Below are 24,746 nucleotides of genomic sequence, written 5' to 3'. Positions count from 1 at the left end.
TCAACTCATGCCCTCTTACAGGCAACTAGACCAGGGCTTCCCAAAACATGGTACATTCACCTAAAGAAACCATTCACAGGCTGTGTCACAGACTTGGTTGCAGTAGAAGGCAGCCCTGAGATGGAGACCAGCCAAGGACACCCACCAAAAGTCAGGAAGGGTTGTGCTGCCATAACTTCTCATTGTGTCCAGTCTATCGCTTTAACTGCGGCCTTTTTCTTCCCTTCATACCATCCTGCACCTACTGCTGTCCTGCCACTCCCCCTTTCCTTGTGCTCTTGCCAGGCAGCAACTGCTGCTGCAGCTGTCTCTGCCTCTTCTTCGTCCCCCTGTTCAGGCTGCTGCTGTTGCTTTTTCCTCAAACTCTCTCCAAGTACGGTGCTGCCACTGACTCTGCCTGAAGTGACTGAAGCAATGGCTCAGCCTGGCTGGACCCAAGCTGACCCCGTGAAGTCTTTGCTCATACCCCCCTGTTCTGGGAGTGTGGTGCCCATGTCAGAGCTACTCATTGTCTCCCTGCAGTGAACGGCAATAACCACAGAAAGTTACATTTGGGGCTTGGAGATTTGAGAAAATTTGAAGTAGAAGTTTTTACTATTTAATTTATTACTAATGATGAGTACTGAATACATAATGTACTGAATAAAGGTGAAGGGCCAGATACAAATATGTTTTTCGGTGCCTAAGCATTCCTAAAATATGAAAGGGTGATAACTTGCCTGATGAGGGTAACAAGTGACCATGTCAGGAAGACACTGATACATAAATTCAAAGACAGCTCAACTGCATGCAGGTGCTTCAAGTATCCTTTGAAACCAGCCTCTTTTCTTTATGCAATAGATTTCTTCTCATCTACTGCAAACAACTTGCCTATTCTGTACCACCTAGTTCTAATATCCTTACAAATCTTAAGATTTCATTTTATGCAGTATTTTCGACATGGTTGCTCTGTCAGCTACTATGTATTTATACTCATGTTAGGCATTTTCATTACATACCAAAGGTTTGGGACTGGCAAAGGAAAGGTTAAAACGTATAGTAAAGTGAAATAGCCTCTCAGTAATAGATTCCATAGCAGTCTATTTACCCTGGAGATTCACTTACTCAGAAGTTTTTAAAAAAAATCTTTAAAATGTTTTCCAGCCTCAAGGCACTATTTTATTTTTATTTATTTTCTTGCCCACCCAATTCAGAAATGGCAAAGAGGCCCTTTTATGTTTGAGTCTCTGTAGCTGTAATACATTCTACAGAAATGTCTTTCAAATCTTGGATGAATAGGTAGGCTGAATTTGGAGCCAAAGCCAACAACCACAAAATATGAATAAAGAAAGTTTTGATTAATCTGAAAAAGCCTATAGCTTTCTGGGCTATAAAAAACATGACAAAGTTTCAGAAGAATGGACGCTCAATAATAATACTTCCATTTTTAATCACTAAGTTAAACATCTGTATTTCTTCTTTGAAGTGCTGCCTTCAACTGTATACTCTGTTCATGCTGGAGACTCCCATGATATGAATACACATTGGAGAAAAGCAGTAAAGATCAGCAAAGACAATTTTGCATTTAATATGTGAAACTATTGTTTTTCAATGAAACTATCTAAACTTCTTGCAACACTAATGCTTACAAAACAAAATGCTCACCTAAAAATTAATTTCCTTCTTCTGCCTCATTACTGTTGTGAAAACATTAGTAGAATATAATAATAGAATATGTTGAATATGCAAATATATCTTATCACATTTGCATGCATCACCTAAATATAATATTTATAATTTATCGTTAAAATAACATATCAGTCAAACCCTCTATTCACACAGGCACACTAAAACATTTCTCCAAAGACTCAGACACTTCTGTTGGTTGATATATTAATGCTTTTCCAGGGCTTCTACACAAAAATAATTGGGTAAATTTACAAAGGGATAGATTTTTTTTCGACCGTTTGACACAGAACGAGAGTTCAGAGAAACATGAAAACAAAAGGATGTTGTAGTGCCTATTAAGCTTCACTATGTCAGTGTGTTCTAAGGATATATAACGCCCCTCAAAGTTATTTCTAACCTCACTGACCATTAGGCATGTTATTCCTACTGACAGGGCACTGCTTTACTGACAGAGATAAAACTGACTTAAGAGCATGGATGATGAAAGGATATTTTGATACAAAATATAACTTTTGCACTGCATGCTAAAAAGCAGCCACACATACTCTACTGAGTAGTCTGCTGGGACAGAAGAGCAGAAGGGACCTTTTCAGATAAAATGGAGTAGACATAGACCACATTCAACTCCTACAGCTACAAAATATATATAATGCATGTAAGCTCAGTCTTAAGAAACAAGAATCCCCAAGTGTAATTCTTTTCTGCTTATGATGAATCATCATGTAATTGCCCCCCCCAAATTGAACATCTTTGTCTTACATTCTTTTCAGCAGGAAAGTGGTGTTTTGTAGGAAAAGGTCTGCTCCAAAAAATAGCTGGATCAAACATGCTAAATTTTTTATTTTGCCATTAGCTATTTTTTATATATAAAGATCGGAAAACTTATCCCTGTAAATCTTGCGCTCATGGTGTGTAAACCTTTCTATATCATCTAAGAGAAAATGCCATGATGGCAATTTGCTTCTGAAGGCTGGGTGTGTGAAACTATTCCACAGAGGAGCCCCTACCCTTTAGATGGAGCTGACCTACCAGCCAGTTGCCTCTGAAAGAGACAGTTTGTCTGTCTAGTTCCTGCCTCCACTTTGGCTGTGTGCTCCTGCCTCCCAGAATGGATCTATGCTGATCCTGCATTGAGCCGGTTCATGCAGCTGAACTTGCAAGTATTTACTTCTGTTTTGCCCTCTAAAAAATGGATAGAACAGTCTATGGACCCATAAAAAAGTTAATGTACTAAAAATAATTCTGAAATTCTTGCGAAGTAATTTTCATCTCCTATGTACCTTCTTACTATTTGGAATTCCCCAGGAAACCTAGTTAATTTATACCTAAGCAAGTAAGATAGTCAAGCTTTTTGACTCAAAAGAACAATCTGTTTACTCTGATAGTCTCCCAAATGTCTCCCACTTGAAACTTCCATGAAACAGGCAATTAGTGTCCTGTTTTCACAGCCATGCTTTGCAAGTCAGCAGGTCCTCATGCATAAAAATATAAATTGCCAGTTCGGTAGATGACAACAGAATCTTTGATTTCTCTTACTGCTCTGCTCAACATCATTAGCTGCTAGATACCTCTTTTAAAAGACTGTGTCAGTGACCATGGTACATAGATAGTAAAATAAACAGAAAAGGGGATTTCCTATATTAACCTTTGAAATTCTAAGCATACACCAAAAGAAAATTCTAAATGCAAATTAACAAAAAAGATAGGATAATACAGCTTCAAGAAAACACAACAACTCTGCGTAAGACAAAATTATAGACTCCAAAAATGTTAAAGAAAACTCTAATGAACTTCATGTAACTTTTGAAGATTAAATAAAAAAGCAGTGCTAATTGTACATGGTATTTCATATGGAGAAAAAAGCATATTTCAAGTGGCAATGAAATATATGTAAAAATAATTTACATATCCCATAAATTTTTATTTTTAGCAAACTCAGGTCAAAAACCTACTTGTTGTTACAGGTATTGCACAAAAATAATGAAAAGTGCATGTTTAGAAGACAGGCTCAGCATTACTCAGCCCATTCTTTCTTCATGCAATTGCTCTTTCTTTGTAACAGCTCTTCTCTTTCATTCATGTGGAAAAGGATGTGCCCAGTGCCACTGTACTGCTGAATACAAAATTGTATGAGAAAACATCAGTTCAGCTTCAAATACAGGTTTTCACTTACTGGCTCTGACTCTTGCCTCCCTAACATCCACGTCATGTACTGTTCTGACTTGGTGATAGCTTAATGTCATCACATCAGTTATTACAGGCTAATTTTTGTGTGATGATCACATTCTCTGCAAAAGGCATCTTTTACCTATGCTGTCTACTAACAAAACTAAAATGTGGACACTCAGAAAATCTGGTCATGAGACTATTTAATCTGAAGTAATTGATGTATCAGAAAAAATGGCCCAACAAACCAAAGAAATAGCAAATTAATTAGTAGAGTAAATTCCAAGCAGACTAAAGAGAGAAGAAAACCCACTGAATTAAGAGTTTGCTTTCCAAGTGTTTCCAAGATGCACAGTGCAAAAATTAGCAGTGCAACTTTCTCAAAATAACACAGAACTTAAGAAAAAAAACCCCTCACATAAAACAAATATGGAAGTTTTCTTTCTTTCACTTACCCTGAGCAAACAACTCAAGAACTCTGACATTCTTATTTGATCAGTAAAAAAATTCCCAGACATGCCCTCAACTTGGTGTTGATAATAAACAGTCACAGACTTTAAACAAAGGTTAAATGCTGTTACAGATATATGAATAACTGCAAGAAAATCCAACCAACGAAACAAAAACCTACTGCTCTCAGCATCTGCATCTTCTTTATTATCTTTACATTGTGAAGGTGTTTTTTTGTTAGTAAGATGAAAAAAAATTCCTTTAAGTACAGAATTTTAAGCCCAAATAAGCTGATGTCTACCACTTCAAAAAGAAGTATTTTAAGAACATGCTTTTGTAAAATCTGCAAAATTGACAGCAGTATTAAGGTTGACTTCACTGAAACTTGAGATAGACTAGCACAAGCGAGGCAGGAAATTCTATTGGCTGTTTATTTTCAGAATTGTGTATTAATGGGAATGCCTTTTTAAAATTGTAACTTAAAAAACACATCAAAAGCATCTGTCTGAATACATGCAAGCTGAATACTTTCCTTGGTCCTCCTTGATTTTAGTTACCCCACTACTACAGTGTACAGGAAAAGAGGTGAAGTTTACAACCTCTAAGTCTGATAAGTTTAAAAAGAGCATCTAGAAACAAAGTGTGGACACTTAATGCTGACATCATAATTCCATCACAGGCCTTTGTTAGTAGACTGATTCTGACTTAAAAACTTCTAATGTAATAAGATAAAATTTTGCTAATTGGAACATAATCTGCTGAGGCAGAGAAAATATGAAGTTTCAGTGGCCCCTTATGATGAAAACTCACGAAGGACCATGATGTACAGCTTGGTGAAGGACTATAAAGTTAATATACTGGATTAACTAAGACAGTGCTAATTGAATTTTAGGTACAGGATTTAGTTTATTAGTATTCCCAAATCCAACTAATGATTTACATGTATTAAATTTGATGCTATCAATATTCCCAGTTTCTATACCTAGAATCAATTACTACAGATTCAGTGATTTACACTCCTCAAAGCTATCAACTAAATATATATATATTTGACTGTAAATCTGAATCCTCAAGAAACCCCTAAACCATTTAAAATCATTTATTGCTAAACTAAACTAGTATTAACGAAATGAGAAAGGCCTGTTACAGGATGCAGCAATAAACTGTTGCAGGGTTGGAAAACAGCATGGCTATTACATTGCAAAGCCTCACTGCAGCAAGCCACAAAAAAAAAGACAGTTCTTGCTTTTATGATGCATTTTCTTCAAGGTGAGCAAGATATATCGGAATTACTTCCCAGAAAAAAGTGAAGTAAATACAGAGATTTCTTCTTCTTTTGTTTGTGCTGTGATCCATTACAACGCATTTTCATAAAAATGTTTCTCCATAATAGGAACAAGAACATGCTCAAAATGCAGACACCGAGAGAAAGCTATGTGCAAGGCCTGGCAGGGCAGTGGGGGGCTGGAGACTGGCCCTGTTGCAGTGTTACTGTGGCAGGGACTGACCACCCTGGGGGCTGTAATAGGGCTCTGGGCTGTGGACAGAGGTGGGCAAACCCCAGAGAAGGCTATTAAGGCTTATTAGGGCCCTCAGGGCCCTGACCACTGGTTACCTATTCAGAGTAATGTGACCTAATTTAATCAAAGCTATAGGAAGCCCTTATCAGTTGATTTGAATAAAAGTAGAGTTGTAATTGCAGGGCTGCTCCAGGCACAGTTGATTGCTCTGTAAACAGGAACGACATTTCTCTTAAGCCTCAGACAGCTGGGGTTAATAAACAACAGTTACTGACCCCAGTAGTGGTCTGCTGTCTTCCAGCCACTGCTGCTTTAATATCAGGTAGCTTACTTACCATCACCAACTATGCACCTGTTTTCACAGAATAGACCAATAGAGGAGGCAAGGTATATTTTTAAAGTGAACTTGAGAAATTCCGGTGACACTCTAGTTTTCTTAAAACTTCCTTCATTTTGGGCTTTCTTGGGTATGTGTTTATCTCAAAGGCTGTAGCTGTACCGTAACAGATATGTCCCCAGGTGACTCCTTTTCCTCCCAGTTACTGGTATTGATGTGACAGACTTTCAAGGAGGATTACGGTGTGCCCTTGCAGAGCTAACATCAGCCTTCACTGTTCTTTTGCTACAAGTATGATGGCCATAAAAACCATAGCTTCCATCCATACTACATGCCCAGCTAAGGAAACAAGACTTTATTGGGTGAATTTCTAAAGTGGGAAGGCAGTATTGTGAGGTATTTAAGTTTTTCTCATATTTGTAGTGCCACCAGATATGCAGGGTCAAATATAGCATAATTGAAGCTGTCTGATGTGTAAACTATACCACACCAGAATCAGGCCCAGATAAGAGCACATAAATGTAAAAACATACAGCAAACTTGATGAAGCAGTACCTCACTGACTTCAAACAGGACACTGAAAGCATGCAAAGGATGAAGTTGTTGTGAAAATATGTAAAGGTATCTAATTAATTGCCACTTATCTGGCAAGAATGCTACCGAAGTATAAGCTTGATTTTCTTTCTGTCCTTCATGATGACAGACCAGTGATAAGACTGGCCTGAGATGACTGTAGTACAACTTTCATTTTCTTGATAGCGGTAATAACCAGTATTTTTAAATGACACAAAGATATGATTAGGGGCATGTGGTAGGTTCTCTGCTATATTTGCAAGCATTGCCAACGCTCAATGATATAGTATGACAGCCCCAGTGACCTTGGATTGAATCTGCCTTCCAATGTTAAATCCTCTTAGCGATTTGAACCATATGTGCCATTGACTATCCTCTAACTGTATCCATGGAATAGTGAGGTCCAGGGACAGCAAGCATCCTTGAGAGTTTTGCCATCAGAATGAGATCTGAAGCCTCAAAGAACATTCTGCCCACATGTTCGGCTATGGAAACCCTGAGGTCACTGAGAAAGCTCCTGTTGACATTGCCTAGCTCTTGAAATGTGTTTTTTTATAGAGCTGTATCTAGTTGCAAATGTCTATGCCAGTGGCTAAGCAAAAATGTGTTCTTTTCCTTCCTGGTTGCTAAAATGGCATGAATTTTGTCCCTCCATCTCATATGGATGCTGGAGTCTGACCCACGCTGCATCCTGTCTCCATCCTCCTACATTCCCACAATTACTTCTGAAACCCTACATTTGCCTCTCCCTCCAACTCTTTTTCCAACTCTTCATCATATTCTTTCCCTCAACTCCCATGTTTCAATTCTATGATACATAGAATTGACCTAGGATCCAGGAAGCTCTGCTGAACTGACACCTGCTGGGAGCACCAGGAGAGGAGCTGTCTCCTGAGGAGAATGACTGTCCTTGGTCCTCCAGACTGTCCTATGACTGACAGACACATTCTGCCCATTCAACAAGACATTTAATTCATCCACTGTACTGGATCTGTAGGGCTCCATACAATAAAAGGATAGTATATTCAGGTTACATATCAACTAGTTAAAGTAAGATGGTGCATAGATGCTTTCACTTTCTTATGAACAGGTGACAGTCCTCAGTACAATATAATAAAATGAGGCAGAATTTTATAAAGCATCTTAAGTACTTCTGAGACAATTATTGAAACAATAGATAATTATTCTTAATGTCTTACACATTATTTGTCACAACTGGATCTAAAAGAATCTAATCTTCGAATATTTATTTATATAATTGAAATACTAAATAAAGAATACAGTAGAAATAAAGAATTAAGATATGTGAGATACAGCGCTATGATATTATGAACCTCTCAGAGTTGGGATGGACTGCCCACATGCTTTACATAATTTTGATTACCACAAACACTAGTGGAATAAAAGAATTATATTAATGATGAGTGACATAATCCTTGAGTAACACAGAGGTGGATAGGAACAGACAGCAATGGGAACCTGGCACATTTGTAGCATTTATAGAGGAAGGTCCTAGGGAAGATATTTTTTGTATGAGAAAAAAGAGCAACATTTTCAATAAATACTTGCATGAAGTTATTCAAATAAAGTTGTCTTCAGTTTATCTGGCCATACACTAACTGAGTGGATAGTTAAAACAGAGCAAGACAGTTTGCCCTTCCTCTTTTCCATGAAATTACTTGTAACTGCTGTCTGTGCACTGTGAATATCAGGGGTCCAAAGTCTCTGTGTATGCCAAACTATTCATGAGGACTTGAAATGAAAAAAATGTGTCATGCTAATGTGTTTCATTATAGGTGAGAACAAAGGAGTCATTCCTCATGTGATGCAGCTGGAATTTTAGTCCATGTAAACCAGAAAATTCTACATTATAGCTATGGGATAAAACTGCTTTCTATTATTATTACCTACATAAATCTTACTAGTTATCACAGCCCAGACCTCAGAAAGCAAAAAACCTTCTACCTCCTTTTCTTCCAAGTCTGTCCTTAGCATATTTCTTCTCTCACCTAAAGAAACTGAAGCCTAGATTACAGTTAATTGAACAGCAGTGCCACTATACATGTTGGTTGGTCAGTCTTTGCAAAAACAAACATGCATCATTCTTGCTCTTTCAGAGTCTTCCTAACCACCTGCTTGACCTATCACCAGCCCTGTTTTGAAATAGGTCTGTACTTTAATGTCGTTAAGCTTCTAATGAAATGGAAGTAGTAAATACACTAGTATGAACCACATCACTGCTTTCAGGTTTTTTTTCAATGGCAAGATAAAACCTACTCAATAAATGGAGAAAGATACAAGCAGAATACATGAATATGCTTATAGTCCTGATCCTATAATAAGTAAATTCTGTTCTAGAGTTCAGTATTCAGAGAGATCCTGAATTTAGACAAGCTCAGTAAAAGAAGATGCTTGAAGGAGAAAAGCGTAATGAAAGTTTACCAACAGCTAAATTAACCATTAACCACTGTCAATGCCTGTAGCTCACTATGTTTTATCAATGTCTACAGCTGTGTGTAAGTACTGCTGAAAGCCGTATTTGAAGATTAGCCTGATCAGTATGCACAGGATGAATTATTACCCTAAGTGATAATCAACAGTCCTAAAAAGGAAACTATTTTCTGTGTTTTTTCCTTACAGTGTTAAGATACATAAACACATTTTATCATCTGAACTGCAAAAATGTTTCCCTGGCTTCACCATTCTAGCTACATTTTAAGGTTAGTTAAAAAAAAAAAAAAAAAGAAAAATCAGTAAAAATAAAATATCAAATTGTGTTAAGCAATACAGAATATTTACAATATAAATTTATAAAAACTAAATATAAATGCAATCAGCCATGAAAAAGGTCTGCAGAAAAATTCTTAATATTCATTAAAAAGGGAACAATTATTTACAGAAAAGAAGCAGGAAATTATTAAAGGTTACCAGGAAGAAATTATTTACATTTCATTTATGTAAATTTAATTTTATAAACTGGTAAAACCCTTTAAATTAATTCTGTTATCAAATACCTTTAATCTGGATTAATATAATTTGATAATCTAGGTAGAGTTGTTTAATCATTAAAAATTAGTCACATAATCGTGAACATAATGTAGTTACTGCAATGTTTGTTGTATTTTAGAGACCCTGAAAAGGTGAACAAATTGGCATGAAATTCCAAATAAAATATTCTCCAGGCAAAGTAAGAAAACCCATCTGGAAACAAAAGGTTTCCATTCTAAATTGTTAAAGATTTAGCAGTGGATAGACAACATTAGATTAATGCCTAGAAAACGTATTAACTGGGGAGTGCATTTTTTATGATGTTTGCTGCCAGATCCAGTAACCAAAATGTCAAATCATACTTGGTTGACAGCCAAGGCAGAAGGAGGAGTAGGTGACATTGCCCTTTGATTTCTCTGCTGCTGGAAACTTGCTATCCCTGCTGAGATTTCATGGGGCTGCAGGAGCGGGTGGGTGGTGTGCCCTTCATTGCTGCCCTAGAGAACACCAAAAATTTTTTGTGCCTTGCTAGCATCTGCAATGCATGGTGGAACACAAACCTGGTTTTCCACCATAGTTGTCAGAACACTGTAATTTACAGGTGGGCTCTGTGTACATCACAAAAGAAAGAGATAAATATCTCAAACAGGCATATGGAACCCAAAGAAACTGAGAGAAAAATTCATAAAAACAACGGTAATGATAATCAGGAAGGATAAGCGGGCAAAATGTGTGCATGAAAAGAAATATCCAAGTAAAAAAAATATATCAGTAAATCTTTAATTTAATCCCATATTAACATCAGAGCTTGAATGTGAGCTAGACTGTGATAAAAGAGAGGAAAAAGCAATTATATTATAAACAGATCATTTTAGCTTCTCTAAAAGAAACCTTAAGTATTCATCAGTCATTATAAAATTAAACTGTCATATCTTGTAATGACTTAGAGAATTCAAAGTAGAAATATCTCAGTGTTAGAGCACTTTGCAAGTCTGATTTTCTTTGAAGTACATTTGAGTTTAATTAGAACAGAATCTTCAAAGAGTTCACCATCTGACTACCTATTGTGAAAAAAGGCCAAAGGGTGGCTCTGCATCATCAATTTATAATCTTTGTCTTGCAAATCCCTGGGACTTCCTGGTCACAATTCTAGTTAGGAGAGTAGAAATGTAGGAACAAAGCTGCTAAACATCCAACAGCTACCCCACAAAAAGTGTAGACTTAAATTCTTAGTCATTATTCCAGAATATTTTTTTTCATTTTCCCTTGTCACTTCTTTTTGTTACAACCTAATTATTTCAAGATCATTTTGACTGAATGTCTACAAAATCCTGCTTATACATTTGTCACAGTCACCCTCAAATAGAAGCATGCCATGACTTGTAAATCCTATTAGTATTAATAAGATGTGAGTATGTCATTGAATTATTGTTAGCGTCTCACGGTTAGACCCCTGTAAGAAATACATTCTGAAAATGCTGACAAGAAGGTAACATTCCAGCCTCTTGTCATATTTTCACATTCTATGTTGAATTTACCAGATAAAATTTCACTGAACAACTTCTGGAATAAGGAAAGATCAACATTCAGATACCCATAGTTTCACAAAGTGACAAAACGAATGTATCAACACACAGAAACTCGAAATCATCTTAATACAAGGTGAAATCAGAATAGATCAGGGTCACTGGTTTGTATATATGTCTGAAATATTACATGAAAATGCAGAGATTAATGTTTAAGAATAACAGAGGTGCTGCAAGGAAATTAGATTCTCAGTTCTGGTCTTCTTGTTTCCCTGACCTTGTCAAGTAATTTTGTAACACATTTTGTCTTAACATTTTAAAGATGTTCACTGTGCGTCACACGAACACTGCATGGTAATAAATAGCTGCTGGCATTTTTTTAAAGGACCTGCACTATGACTGTCAGTTTATTCTACTTGTGATTTAGAGCGGACCCATGAAAGAAGAAAAAAAAATGGCTCTTTGTAAAAATATTCCTTCCTGTTAGCTTTTTTTTGGTGTTATTTCCAAATTAAGTAAGATACTTCTGTCATCTTGCATCTACCTGATGTTTCTGAGAAAAGTTTGGAAAAACCTTCCAAGCATCAAATGCTTCTGAATCTAAATCATGACACAAAGCTAAACAGATGCCCGAATCAAGACAACCTTAATTTCACTGTTCAGAATAAACAGACCTGAAAATGTGGAACTGAACTAAGTATTCTATGCAGTGCTTTACAAAAAAAGTTCCAAAATTTTATAAAAATTCCATTTACAGCTCAGGAATGCGGGTTCCTGGTTGTTTGTGGTTGTTGGTTTTTTTTTTTTTACCTTGTCAAAACTAAAATATAGGTTACAGAACTATTCTTTCCTGATCAAAATAACAAGGATGTATATAAAATGTAGTCTCAAGTTAAAACAGCAGACTGCCAGTTCAGTTACGTAAGGCAATTTGCAACAGACATACTTGCATATTAAATTTGCCTAAAACACAAATAAGGATGGCTCTCTCACTGACTGTGCAAGACCTTGTAATGTAGTTCCTTTTTCAAATGCTGCATGCTTTTTCATATCTGGAAAATAGGTGCTATAGCACTTTGTTAGATTACGAAATCTACTACTGTCAGAAATAAACCAGGAATTAGCAGTACTATTAATTTTAATGTTTTAGCTGAAAAACAACAATGTTCAGAAATACTGTTTTTATTATATTTCATAATTTTCTGATCTATTTTGACTCAAGTGACTGCTCTGCCTGCTGCAAAATCTATGCTGGCTGACACCCTTTCTGCCTCTCAATCACATTAACATGTGCCCATATTGCAAACAGAGATAAAAATATTCATTCCTTTTCATGTCACCCCTTTGGCATATCTTGCATACCTCTGTTCTCTCCCACAACCTTCCAATTGCCATAGTAGTGTATCTTATAGTTTGGGAAACACTATCAAACTCCACTGCAGACTACAAGCAAAATATTCTTCATTGTACTGCAAGCAAGCCTGATTTAAAAATAACTTCAAAGCAAAGTACATATACACTTAGAGATTCTTTTTACTCACAAGAGGTTCTGCCATGATGATGCGAATCTTGCGTTCAGCCTGAGTAGTAAAGTTAACAAACAAGCTCTTCAGGACATATTCGCCTGGTTTACTGTCTGGGTCAACACTGATAGGCAACATGGCTGGAGGTCCTTTTTCCCTTTGTGTACCAGAAACAGGTGGGACAGGTGGCTTGATATATCCGTTACCCACTGGAGAAGCTGAAATGTAGAAAAAACACATTTACTTTTGGGTAATCGAACATGTCTTAATTCTGCAGAACATCTCAAATGGCCCGCTATACTGTCAAAGCAATACTGGAGACTAGATGATAATCAAAGAAGTATACAACACATGAACACAATTTCCATTGTATAGTTGTAGGTAAAATGTACATAATATTGACTGGATTAAAAAAATCAAAGATTAAATCTTATGTATTAAAATTGACTAGTGTTTACTTTGCAGTGCACCCTCAATCCTCTTGTTCTACATGGCAAGACTTGCAGGTACATTACTCTTTGAATAACATGCTCATTTCTTATCTTTTGTTTGCAGGTCAGATCTGTAACAACTCAGTTGTAAGTAACAAACAAAAGTCAGGAGTCTGGTCTCTTGACTGAGATGTAAAGGGCCTGATTTTCCTCTCATTTATACTGAGGTTAATCAGGAATGACTCCTTTAAAAACAGTGACATTTCACTAGTGTAAGTCTTACATGAAGAGTCAGACATGAAATGTTTTCCATGGACAAAAAATATCCGTTATGTATTAGTTTTCTTGAATGTACCAAACACTACAGTCCCATCCGGCACTTGAGAGATCACATATGTGGTACTGTATCCAGTTTGGGGCTCCCTCATACAAGAATGACTTTACTGTTGTGGACCAAGGGCAAGGGAGGACCACAAAGATGGTCAAGGGCTTACATACTTCCTACATGAGTACAGGCTGAGAGTGTTGGAGCAGATCAACCTTAAGAAGAGAAGGTTAAGGGGAGATCTTATTTCAGTCTTCAGATACCTAATGTCAAAAGCAAAGATGCATCCAGACTCTTTGAGCGCAGTAACAGGATGAGAGACAACAGACCCTAGTCGGAATGTGGTAAATTCCAATTATATCTATGGAAAGAACTTCCACAGCGATGGAGCAATCAACTGGTACAGGTTGTCCACAAATACAGCACAAATCCCACTCTTGGAGATGACTTGACAAGGCCTTGAGAGACCTTCTCTAGTTGGGGAGCAGAGGTTGGACTAGTCAGCCTTCAGAGATGTCTCCCAGTTTAAATTATTCTGTGAATTCCCCATAACCAATAAATATTAAGATATTACGTACCAGGCTTAGCTCTACTTACTGTTTTTCTGGGAAACAAGGAAAAATATACTGAAGTACTACGAAACAAACATTAATTGAAACGTTACCATTCTACACATAAAATTTCCTTAGCTCTTATTGGTAATAAAGTCATGTCTGATTTAAGGCAGGTACTGGTAGCACCCTCTGTTAGCTTTGCCAGAGGCTTTAAAAGCAGCAAATAAAGTAACACAGGGAAGACCAGCCATTAAACACTCTGAATGCAATGTAAATGTTGTAACACCTGTGAGCACTGCTGGTGATTGGGACAGAGGTGTTGTAAAGCAATACAAACTGTGGAAAATGTTGTGAACTGATACCATTACAGCATTCTTCCACAGCACTGTATTCCAGTGTTACATTGTATGTTGCATCCAAGTTGCAGAGAAAGACAGAAGGAAAAAGAAAGAAGAATGAATTAGTGATAGATGACACACATCTTTAGCCTTTCTTTTTGAGGAACAGAACTTCAGCTGAAAGTAACTGTCAACTATTAATTACAGGAGATTGTTTTAAGAATGAAATTTTAGATGTTTCCTAAATTCATTGGTGCCAAAGCATGAAAAAACGAAATCCCAAAGACTACATTATTGTTCGAGAGCATTCAAGACGTGGCAGAATCAGAACTCAAATTCATGCCTTGAAAAATAAAAGAGATGCACTGGAGAAAAGAGAACACGCTTTCCTTCAGAAAAATCAAAGTTTACAAGTCCCCTCTATGACTATAATGCAAGATAGAAATGCTTTTGTTCGTGTTAGCTATTATTCTGCAACTGTAACACATCTATACTTCACTTTGAAAATAACTCCCCTGACTGACAAGGTATGCCATCACTCTTCAGAACAGCAGCATCATTTCTACCCCTCCAGTAGATGTTTCCTGCTAGATTTCTTTCCTGTTGTTATGAAGGCTCTCAAATAAACCACCAAAAATAAAAATTTACTATTACCACAATTAACTAGTTCTCCGTAAATTACAGGTTCGAATGTCTTGTGAGAGGGGAACAGAACGACTTCCTAGGGTTTAACCACAACCCTAAATACATAACAATGCACAATTCCCTAGGGTTTAATGACAACCCAAACCCCTTTAACACTCACCTGACAAGTGGGGGCTCTCAACCTCGAGGACGTGCTCAGGGCAGTGTCCCGACCCAAGGCACCTCAAGGAGTTTCCTTGGGCAGTGTACTGACCCAAGGGGAGAGTCCTGGACCGCAGCTGCTGCTCCAGGGGACGAGCTCAGAATGGCTCCCAGGGGACTCCATTTATACCCAGGCCCAATCTGGTCTGTAGTCAATAGCAGCTCCCACTGGCCAAAGGCCCCATTTACCATGGAACCCTGAGAACAAAGACAGCCCCAAGATGCTACACTGCAGCAGCCAAGAACCTCTGCTCCCACTGGGTGGATGCACCTGCCACAATTCACCCCGTGACTACTCATGATTGGACTGGTTTCCTCGAAGTGGTGGTACAGTCACCTCTTGCCTCCAAGGTTAAAAGGGAGTGCAGTCCTGGTGAGTCTCCATACTCGTTGTGGATTGTCATCCCTAGATGATTATACAATCATATCTTTAAAAAAAACAACCCTCCAACCATACAATGTGTTACAATGAAAACTGAAGGAAGTTGATTAACCATTCTAACAAGGAAGCTTCAAATATATCCAATTAATGCTTAATATAGCAACAAATGCCTCAAGTCTCTTGCCACTTACTTTATTTTTTTGACCTGAAGTGACATTAACACAATAGCACCAAGTTCAATCACATTCTTCTGAATGATGCCAATTTCACAAGATTTATTCACCACCACATTGTCATCTGAGTCGTGATTGTCCATATGGGTCACCATTGCCAATCAGGGTGTCAAAGTCCGCACTGCCCCGCTCTCATACATCGCCTGAATGCCGCCGCCTTTTGCACTCCCTCTGCCAGCTCTGACAGTCCGCTTATTTTAATGGTAACAGGTTTTCCATTCTTATTAGGGTCAACACCCCTCAGCCTAGTAAGCCACTCGAGATGTTATTGACTTATTACCCGCTGGTCCATCACTTAAAAACACTCTGGGATCCCAGAAACCTCCCACCTCATCATCACTCAACAGAATTCGATCCCCCCATTAAAGAAACCCTCCACAAATACTCAGTTTCACCCGGTTTATGCGAATATTTAACCTGAAGTTCACTAAGCTCGGGTCCCGTCCAGGGGGTTGTACAGACTGTGATTCGGGGGTTCCCACCTTGTGGACCTGTGTGCCTTTCTGTTTTAATGAGAGGTCACACATTTCTTCCCTCAAATTCATCTATTTCCTCCAAGCCACTTTCATCAGACTCTCCCCAAGTATTTCCATCCCATTCCTCAAAGATCTATGCTGGTAATTAACTTTCAAATCTGAGCAACACTAGGGGGCTTTTTTGCTCGTGCCAGCATAACTTCATTTTTTTTCCTAATAACCGCCTTCTCTTTCTTTCTCGTAAGAGTGCTGTCTTCAAATAATTAATTTCCAACTGCTCCTCTAAGTTCTCTTTCTCCACTACTACAAAGTAATCCTGTGCCTGAATCAAGCAGGCACCTAAAATGGCACACATTTTTCCTTCACTTCTGCTTATCCACCAACTTCCCCGGCTTTGTTCCAACTTTCTCGCAACTTCCACCAGATCAAACCACCTTTGCTTTGCCCATTGTACATCTGGGGGAGAAGGGGCACAACTATATTTCTGTAATATCTCCTCTATCGACATCCTGCTGACTACACCAATTGTTACAAAGGCTCTCAAATAAACCACAAAAAAAAAAAAAAAATTATTAACACAATTAACTACCTCTCCATAAACGACAGGTTCAAATGTCTGTGAGGAGAACAGAACGACTTTCTAGGGTTTAAGGCAACCCAAACCACATAACAAAGAACTCTATAGGGTTTAACAGCAACCCAAAATGCTTTACAAAGCGCAACTCCCTAGGGTTTAATGACAACCCAAATCCCTTTATCACTCACCTGACAAGTGAGGGCTCTCAACCTCGAGGATCTGCTCAAAGCAGTGCTCCAACCCAAGGCCCCTCAAGGAGTTTCCTTGGGCAGCGTCCTGACCCAAGTGGAGAGTCCTTGATCCATGCATGCTCCCCCAGGGGACGAGCTCAGAATGGCTCCCAGGCGACTCCATTTATACCCAGGCCCAATCTGGCCTGTGGTCAACAGCAGCTCCCACTGGCCAAAGGCCCCATTTACCATGGAGCCCTGAGAACAAAGGCAGCCCCAAGATGCTACACTGCAGCAGCCAAGAAGCCCTGTTTTCACTGGGCGGGTGCATCTGCCACACCCGCAAAGTTTCACTTGATTTTTGAGGGCAAAAGCATAATCATGGAGTCTTGCTGGCTTTATGACTCTTGTCATAAAACACAGTGTATAGGATAGTTCTACATTTATATTGCACAAAACTGCTTCCAAAAATACACTGTTGTTCTGAATAATAATATACTTCAAAGTAATGAAACAAAAGAACCACCAGAGAAGAGTGTAAGCGTCACTCCTCTCCTGTCATCACCTAGGCTCTCCTAAAGCTTAAGCATGAAGACAGTGGGATGCAAAGGATCAGATGCAAATTTATATGGACTATCAAATATACTAGGTAATGGAAATTTCTTCACAAATAGCTTTAGGAAGGAGTCAGACAATATTTTCACAATCACTAATATATTTGCCAAATGTGTGGTTTTGACTGGCTCACATCTATCCATGAAATCAATCTCATCATCAAGTGCTCAGTTAGGAAAAATGGTTTTTTTGTGAGCAGTAAAACTGATTTTCTTAAGGATTTGTGTCCTTTGTGCAGTAAAAGCCCTATCCTTCTCCCCCCATCCCAAGCTCCCCCCAGTCGTTCCCAAGCTCCCTCCCAAGCTCTGTGCCTGGGGCTGGGCAGGCAGACTGCCTGCCAGCCAGCCTCTGCCAAGCAAAATACACCCGGACTAGGCTGCCTGCCTCTCTCTGGCTAGCACAACCATCCTGGGCTCCCTCATGAAGGATTCTGTAGGAATCTAACCAAATGCAAACTTGCCTTCTGTTTCTTGAGCAATTTTGGTTTAAACTGGCTACTAAGTTTAAAATTTACTATGAATGGACACACAGGAGGAATGGAGGGAAGGAAGGCAGTGTGTGAGATCATGCACGCCTCACATCCTTACAAAATTAGGTTTAAGAAACCCTAGTCACACTACCTGGGAGCTGCCACCCTGATCTTCAATCATCATGGCATTCAGCCAGGACTTTGAGACTGGAATTTAAATCCACATAGTCACTGTTAGTAGGAAGCCTTTTAACAACGATGCTGGTAGGTTTGTGACACAGGCTGATCTCATTTTTTTCCAGACATCTAACTAAAAAATCAATTATCTACACAATGTAACAGAGAAATGCAATTATTTGTGAGATTTGTCACTGCACCAAAAATTTTTATTCTAGCTCTTCTCTGAAATATAGAATTGTACAGCCTTTCCCCCAAAGGAGAGAAAAAGGATATCCTGGGGGTTAACGTCTATCATTACTACAGCAATTACAGCAGTTATAGAAATGACTGACATATGACATTGATTTAGTTCAAATTTTGAAAAGATCACTTTGTAGCTGCTAACTCCATTTAAGCATCTTCAGCGTGGAAGACTGAAGACTAACACTGCCAACAGTGTGAGGGTTCTGAGTTGATCATGAGCTGGTCATGAAGTATTATATAAAGGTTTGTCTTTCTAATGAATCTTTTCAGTCTTAAGTATCTGCATATGCTTAATATCTGCATTGCAAAAATCTGGCCCAGTGACCAGGCCATCACCGACATCTATACAGATGATGCATGAGCTGTAACAGAATAGAGTTCTTTTTCCTAGACTGAGAGCCCTAAAAAGCCCATTAAATAAAGTTGTCTCTGAGACATAAAACTGGATATCAAGGCCTCAAAATTTAAGAAACAGCTGCATTAAAGTCATCCATGATTGGTCCCGTTATGTTGACACATTATAATGTGGGCCTTAAAAATAGGGGTGTGTCCATTTTTGCCATCTATGCCAATGAAACACTGCCCCATTAAATAAAAGGCATAATTATTACATGAGAAATCACGACATATACTTTGTATGGGTTTACACAGAAAATATCTGGTGGGGCTGGGGTAGGAGGAAGGGGTTATACTCAATTCTAAGTATTTATTTCATGGACACATTAAGTTTTTACTATCTGATTCAAAGGTAACAGCATTCTACAAAGAGAAGTACCAGAATGGACCACTGAAACATTTAGTTTGAACTCCTAACATATTGTAGGGTACCAGTCACCACACAAGTACTGCATTGAACTAAACCCTTCACCTAGAGAAAAGCAGCTTGTTCCCAAGGAGAATGAATGGTGATGCACATGCAGGAGACTATGGTAGCCCTAATGCCCAAGGGCCCTGCAATAGCAGAGAATCTACAGGTCAATGTTATTTATTAAGTTCTATGCATATTTCAAACTCCTAGGAAAATCTGTAAAAAAGATTAACTATGCTTGATTAACTCTAAGATGTCTGTACCATTTTGGGGTGAAATTCCATCTGAGGGCTACTTCCCTCAAACAACCCATTTTCTTTTTTCCAAGATAGGTTCCCTATTTTTCTGCTATATCTGTCATAAACTGTATTTCAAATGATACTGTTTTCCTACAGAATACTTTCGTTTAGTTCAGGCTATAACCATAAGATTTTCTCAATGTTATGTATTCTTAAAAAAATTAAAACAAGGAGTAAATATGGAAGTAGCAATGCAGTATCACATAGGGTTGTCACTACAACTATATACTATTGGAACAGGAAGGATTACTGAATGAAAATGACTGCTAATTTTTTTTCCTGTGTTGATCATTTCCCTAATCACAGAAATAGTTGTAAAAAAGCACAGTAGTTTTAACACACTCACAGTCACTAAGCTGATAATGGGAATGAGTACAAAATTAAATTATCATATGAGAGTCTCTGCCACAATTTAATACCACAAGCGTTTTTCTTAAAGCTCTAAGGTGAAGCAAATCAACAGAATAATCAGAATGCAAAAGCCAAGAGTCTGTGCTACAGTGGATACAACTTCAGCCAAACACACTTACTGAATTTTCAGTATCTTTAAGAAGAAACAGATTGAAATTTTTAGTTAACTGTGTCAAATTTACACTTCAGCAACAACAAACAAACTAATAACACAAACCCAAACATGTATTTGCAGTATTTCCATACCTACCGAGCCCCTTTATAAAGCCGATCACACTGGATTTTCTCCAACATGCTACTGTAATATCCATGAGCCTGTGAATACCTGAAATGTTCCACTCCTTCAGATAGAAAAGTTAGAATACTTTTCTAAGTAAAATCGAAAAGGAAATTAGTTGTTTCATAATCCTGTTTCATACTTCACTATAAATTTTTCAGCATTGAGGCAGACATTTATTTTAAGTTTTTTGGTTTTGTTTTTTAATACGTTAAGTGCTGAAGACCTACAATGTGTGAGCTAGAGCAGGCCTCCGGATCAGATCAGCCTTTCCATAACCAAAGGAGTAATTTTTAGCTTCAGCATATGATGATGACCACTCACGGAGTGGCTGCATGTCTATATTTATCCACAAGTACATACTATGCTGACAGATTAGCGAAACTACTTCAGGCACTCCAAGAACATGAGACAGGATAATGGAGTTCGACATAAACAAACCATGCATATCAAACACATGTATTATCATACAATCCAAGCTGAAAGCAATTAGTATAGAAATGCAAGGCACAGAGACAACACAGGATGGGTTTTGTTTTGTAACTAAGGTCTTTTGGCCAAATTTACAGTTTAAATTCCTTGCGATAAAACCAATACAGTATCTTGTCTTTTCCCATGCCAAGAGTCAGCAAGAAACTACATATCCTTAAGGATAATTATATATCTGCTGAAATAACTCTTAAGAAAATTTGCTTTGTTTTAAAACTGCAATATTAAAAAGAAAACACTTTATTAAATAAAGCGTGAATTTACAAGGATATGATACATGTGCCAAGGTTACCAAAAGGTGGCTTTTTCACCCTTTGAAGGAGAACATTCCCAATCAGTTTGAGTTTATAGACAGAAAAAAATTCAAGGGCAACTTTTGCTGAAAGAAACAAACTAAAACTCCAGCAGATCCACTTTTATCTTGAAAGAAACTCTAAGATTCCAAGGAAAATGTTATTCTGGCACATTAGTAAGATACAGTAGTAGCACAACTTTAATGTAAACATAATTTTAGTAATTCATTTGTATGTTTCAACAAAAAATAATCATAAAGGCATAAAGTTAACCAATAAAACATAATGTTAATGACTTGCAATATATATGATAGGAAATAAATATATTTAAAATACAGAACTTTATGATGAGCAATTGATGGTACTAATGTTTGATCTTTTTGTGTTTCTGATTCTCTCTTAGGAGGATTTACAGTGAAAAATGTAGTCAAACAAGACCAGGAAGAATTAAGTGCATATCTGAGTCCCACATCTTGACTATATGGAAAGTAAAAGTGGTGGTACCGGTGTTGGCCTTGCTCTTCACAGGGAATCAATTTCATGCAAAATGAAAATCTGCCTACCTGTTTTGTCTACTGTTTACTTTTCATATTTTATTAAAAGAGTTGATAAACCAGGGAGTAAATATACCTTTTTTTTAAGATACTTCTCCCCTCTTCTCAACTGCATGCTTCTCTAAATATAAATTAAACTTTATTATTAAAATAAATGTAAGAATTGTATGATTGCATGGCCTTTAGCAATTTTTAAGGTCCATATAAAAGCTGCTGGATTAATCTGCCCTAAGCAACGGCATTGCAGACATAGTGCTGGAAACCATTTACACTTCTAACTGTAGTGAGGCTGGCATACATTCTCCAAGGGATGGAAAGATCTGTAATAACCTTTTGCATATGTATGTCCCTGGCAGAGACTATCAACTGTGGAGCTTTGATACTACACTTAACTGAACATACTGTTGCAAAGTTCCTCTATATTAATAAAAAAATTAAAATAAACAGTAACCAAAACATGTAGATAAATACTCATGTTGCATGAAATTTATTCCCTGTGAAGGCTCATTTGCAGGTGAGGGAATTCTTTGCAGTGAAAAATTCACTCACTGACAGCAGTATGTAGACACAGACAGTAGATACAGGCACATACAGATGGTAAGAATGTATGAAAGTCTACATGGCAAAAAGCTCAAGATTTTTCCCTCTTAGGAGAACAAAGTTGTCTCCAACACTACACATATTAGAAATCTCAGTGAACCTGTATTTTAAAATTCCAGACTCTGAAGACTCTGTCTAAAACTGTTGTTCAAGCAGCTACTGGGAGAAAACACTAGGTCATTCTGTGTAACTGTCTTGACACAAGAACAGGACATAAAACTATCCCAACTCTGTCTTTCAAAAGCCTGTTTAATCCAAACACAGGATTCTTCAGGAATACTTACTTTGGTTGAACAATTAGATAGTCTGCAATGCAACAAAGATAAAACCCAACAATTCCATGCAAAACAAAAGCCTGGGCATAGCATGTAAATCCCTATGCCAGAGGAAATACTATCTATTCTAGAAGATAAAATGGAAGGGGCTGAGAGGCAGCTGGAAAAAGTATAAAAGAAGTTCAAGATTCTGGAGCAAAACAGCTCATTCTGAAAACAGGTCTGAAGGGAGTAACAGATTTGGGAGGATTTCCAAAAAGGTGGTGAGAGATGACCTAAACTCTTACAAACAGAAATTCTCAAATTACTTGATTACGCTGAAACTATAAGGGAGAAGAGGCTAATAAATTTCATATTCCCTCATTTCTTTAAAAAGATATGCCCTGGGAGAGTAATATGTGTAAAATGGCATGGGGAAGAGAAAGGGAGGAGATATCTTTAGTGATAAAGGCATTACAGGACTTGGTCACAGATTTAACTGAGATAAAATCAACATTTCAAATTATTTCTGCCTGAAGACAGTGAAAAAATGCTCTTGCCAGCTTTAGGTATATATTCCACTCTTCAGAATACGTGTTGAACTACAGAAGACAGTTCCATCCCCTGTAGACTTGGTTGGGCAATCCTTCTCCAAACTTTCTATTCCTTTTACCACAAGAGAGTGTAAATTCTATGTGAGCACAAGGAACAGCAAAGCCAGAAAACAGGAGACTGATTAGTGCATCCCCTAAGAAGTGGCAGAGTTGCCAATAAAGTGTAAGCTTTGGCCAACTGACCTACTGTAGTCAAGAAAAAGGAGACTTGAACTTCATGTATGTGTTTTGTGCATGTGCACATGCATGCTATTATTCAATTTATTTTCAGTATCTTCAGGGATGTTATAAAAGAGCAGGCCTAAACCAGACTGTATGGTATTCTCATTAAGATTGAACACTTCAGGACATCAGGCTTTAACTCCTTGGAATAATCTCATTCTGCCCTCCCCTGAATCCAGGGGTGGACAACCATTTGCAGAATGGAGCCTCAGAACAAGTCCCACATGTGGTAATTTCTTAACAATCAGATCCAGTCCTCTGCAGGATAGATACAAAATGCAGCATTCATGAAAATAAGTATATGACCACTCAGTAGGCCTGATGGATGCTAAAATACCACTTGTGGGGGGTGCTCTTCTCTGCACATCTATGAAGAGCTCAAATGCTCATTTCACTCAGAGATGCTTAGGAAGCAGCCATCTTCTGAGATGAATCCCATTAGGAAATAACCAGTTTAATACAGGTATCTTTGCCCAAGTTCAGGGAAACATTAGAACAGTCCTTACACACACTGACAGATCTTATTTGAGATGGATGTGGTGAAGTGGCTGTTAGCTTTGAAGCTAAGGATCTTGTTCAGCCTAGCACCTTCGAATGGTTAAAACTGTTGGTTTGGCTTTATTCGCCACTAGCAAACTTCCATCCCTCACATCCCAGCTGCTGGCAGGTAGGTGTTAAGTTCTGTAATCCTCAGATGTGCACTGCAATTCTGTGCAAGAGAGGGGTAATTGATATGAGACCTTGTAGAGGAAAGCAGTCAGTGGAACACATTTTCTCATCTTGCGAGAGACTGTGTCTCCATATGCAGGGGATTCAAGAATGATTGCTAAAACAAACAAACAAACAAACAGGAAATCCTGTCACATACATCCCTCTGCTTTCAAAAGTCATTTTCACCAACTTAGCAAAGCTCCTAGCAAATATGATCCCTGAAGATGTAGACTTTCCCTGTCTCTTTCCCTAAACTGCAGGTCAGGGTTTGAGCAGCTTAATATTTCCTAGGTTCTTATCTCAGATCCTTGCAAGACATCTGAGTGACGCAGGAATGCAATTCTCCTTCCTGCCCATTCTCTTTGCTCACTATTTATTTTTCTGCTCCTTTTCCTCGAGATCATTATTTCCTTGTTTACATATACCACCACGCTGAAGATACATGACAATCTAGGCATGTAATATAAAGATCTTTAGCTACGCTGATTTTAGAATTTGCTTGGGTTTTTTGATGAGATTAAAGACTGCAAAAGCTAAACGACATGGGAAATCTTGTGGACAATCTCAAAACAATTTTCAGTTGCCATCTGAGTGTTCCATTTTGTGGAAACTTCTCACTAAAGA

At 37.9% G+C, this 24,746-nt stretch overlaps 1 protein-coding gene across 11 annotated transcripts in view; it reads right to left on the bottom strand.

Moving 5' to 3' along the window:
* FRY (FRY microtubule binding protein) overlaps positions 1–24,746 on the bottom strand; it is a 217,003-nt gene that overhangs the window by 128,340 nt on the left and 63,917 nt on the right. For 10 of the 11 annotated variants that reach the window (XM_026849100.1, XM_026848436.1, XM_026849257.1 and 7 more), the window contains one exon: positions 12,770–12,969. In XM_026849100.1, the coding sequence (XP_026704901.1) occupies positions 12,770–12,889 (120 nt within the window). In that variant the 5' untranslated portion in view covers positions 12,890–12,969. Of the gene's footprint in view, positions 1–12,769; positions 12,970–20,358; positions 20,435–24,746 lie in introns of those variants that run through there. The other variant, XM_026848914.1, reaches the window with a different exon arrangement.

Source organism: Athene cunicularia, assembly GCF_003259725.1.
Source record: "Athene cunicularia isolate RWA chromosome 1 unlocalized genomic scaffold, athCun1 chr1_part1, whole genome shotgun sequence".
NCBI lineage: Eukaryota > Metazoa > Chordata > Aves > Strigiformes > Strigidae > Athene > Athene cunicularia.
Note: the sequence above shows the minus strand (reverse complement) of the source record. Positions and strands in the feature narration are given on the sequence as shown.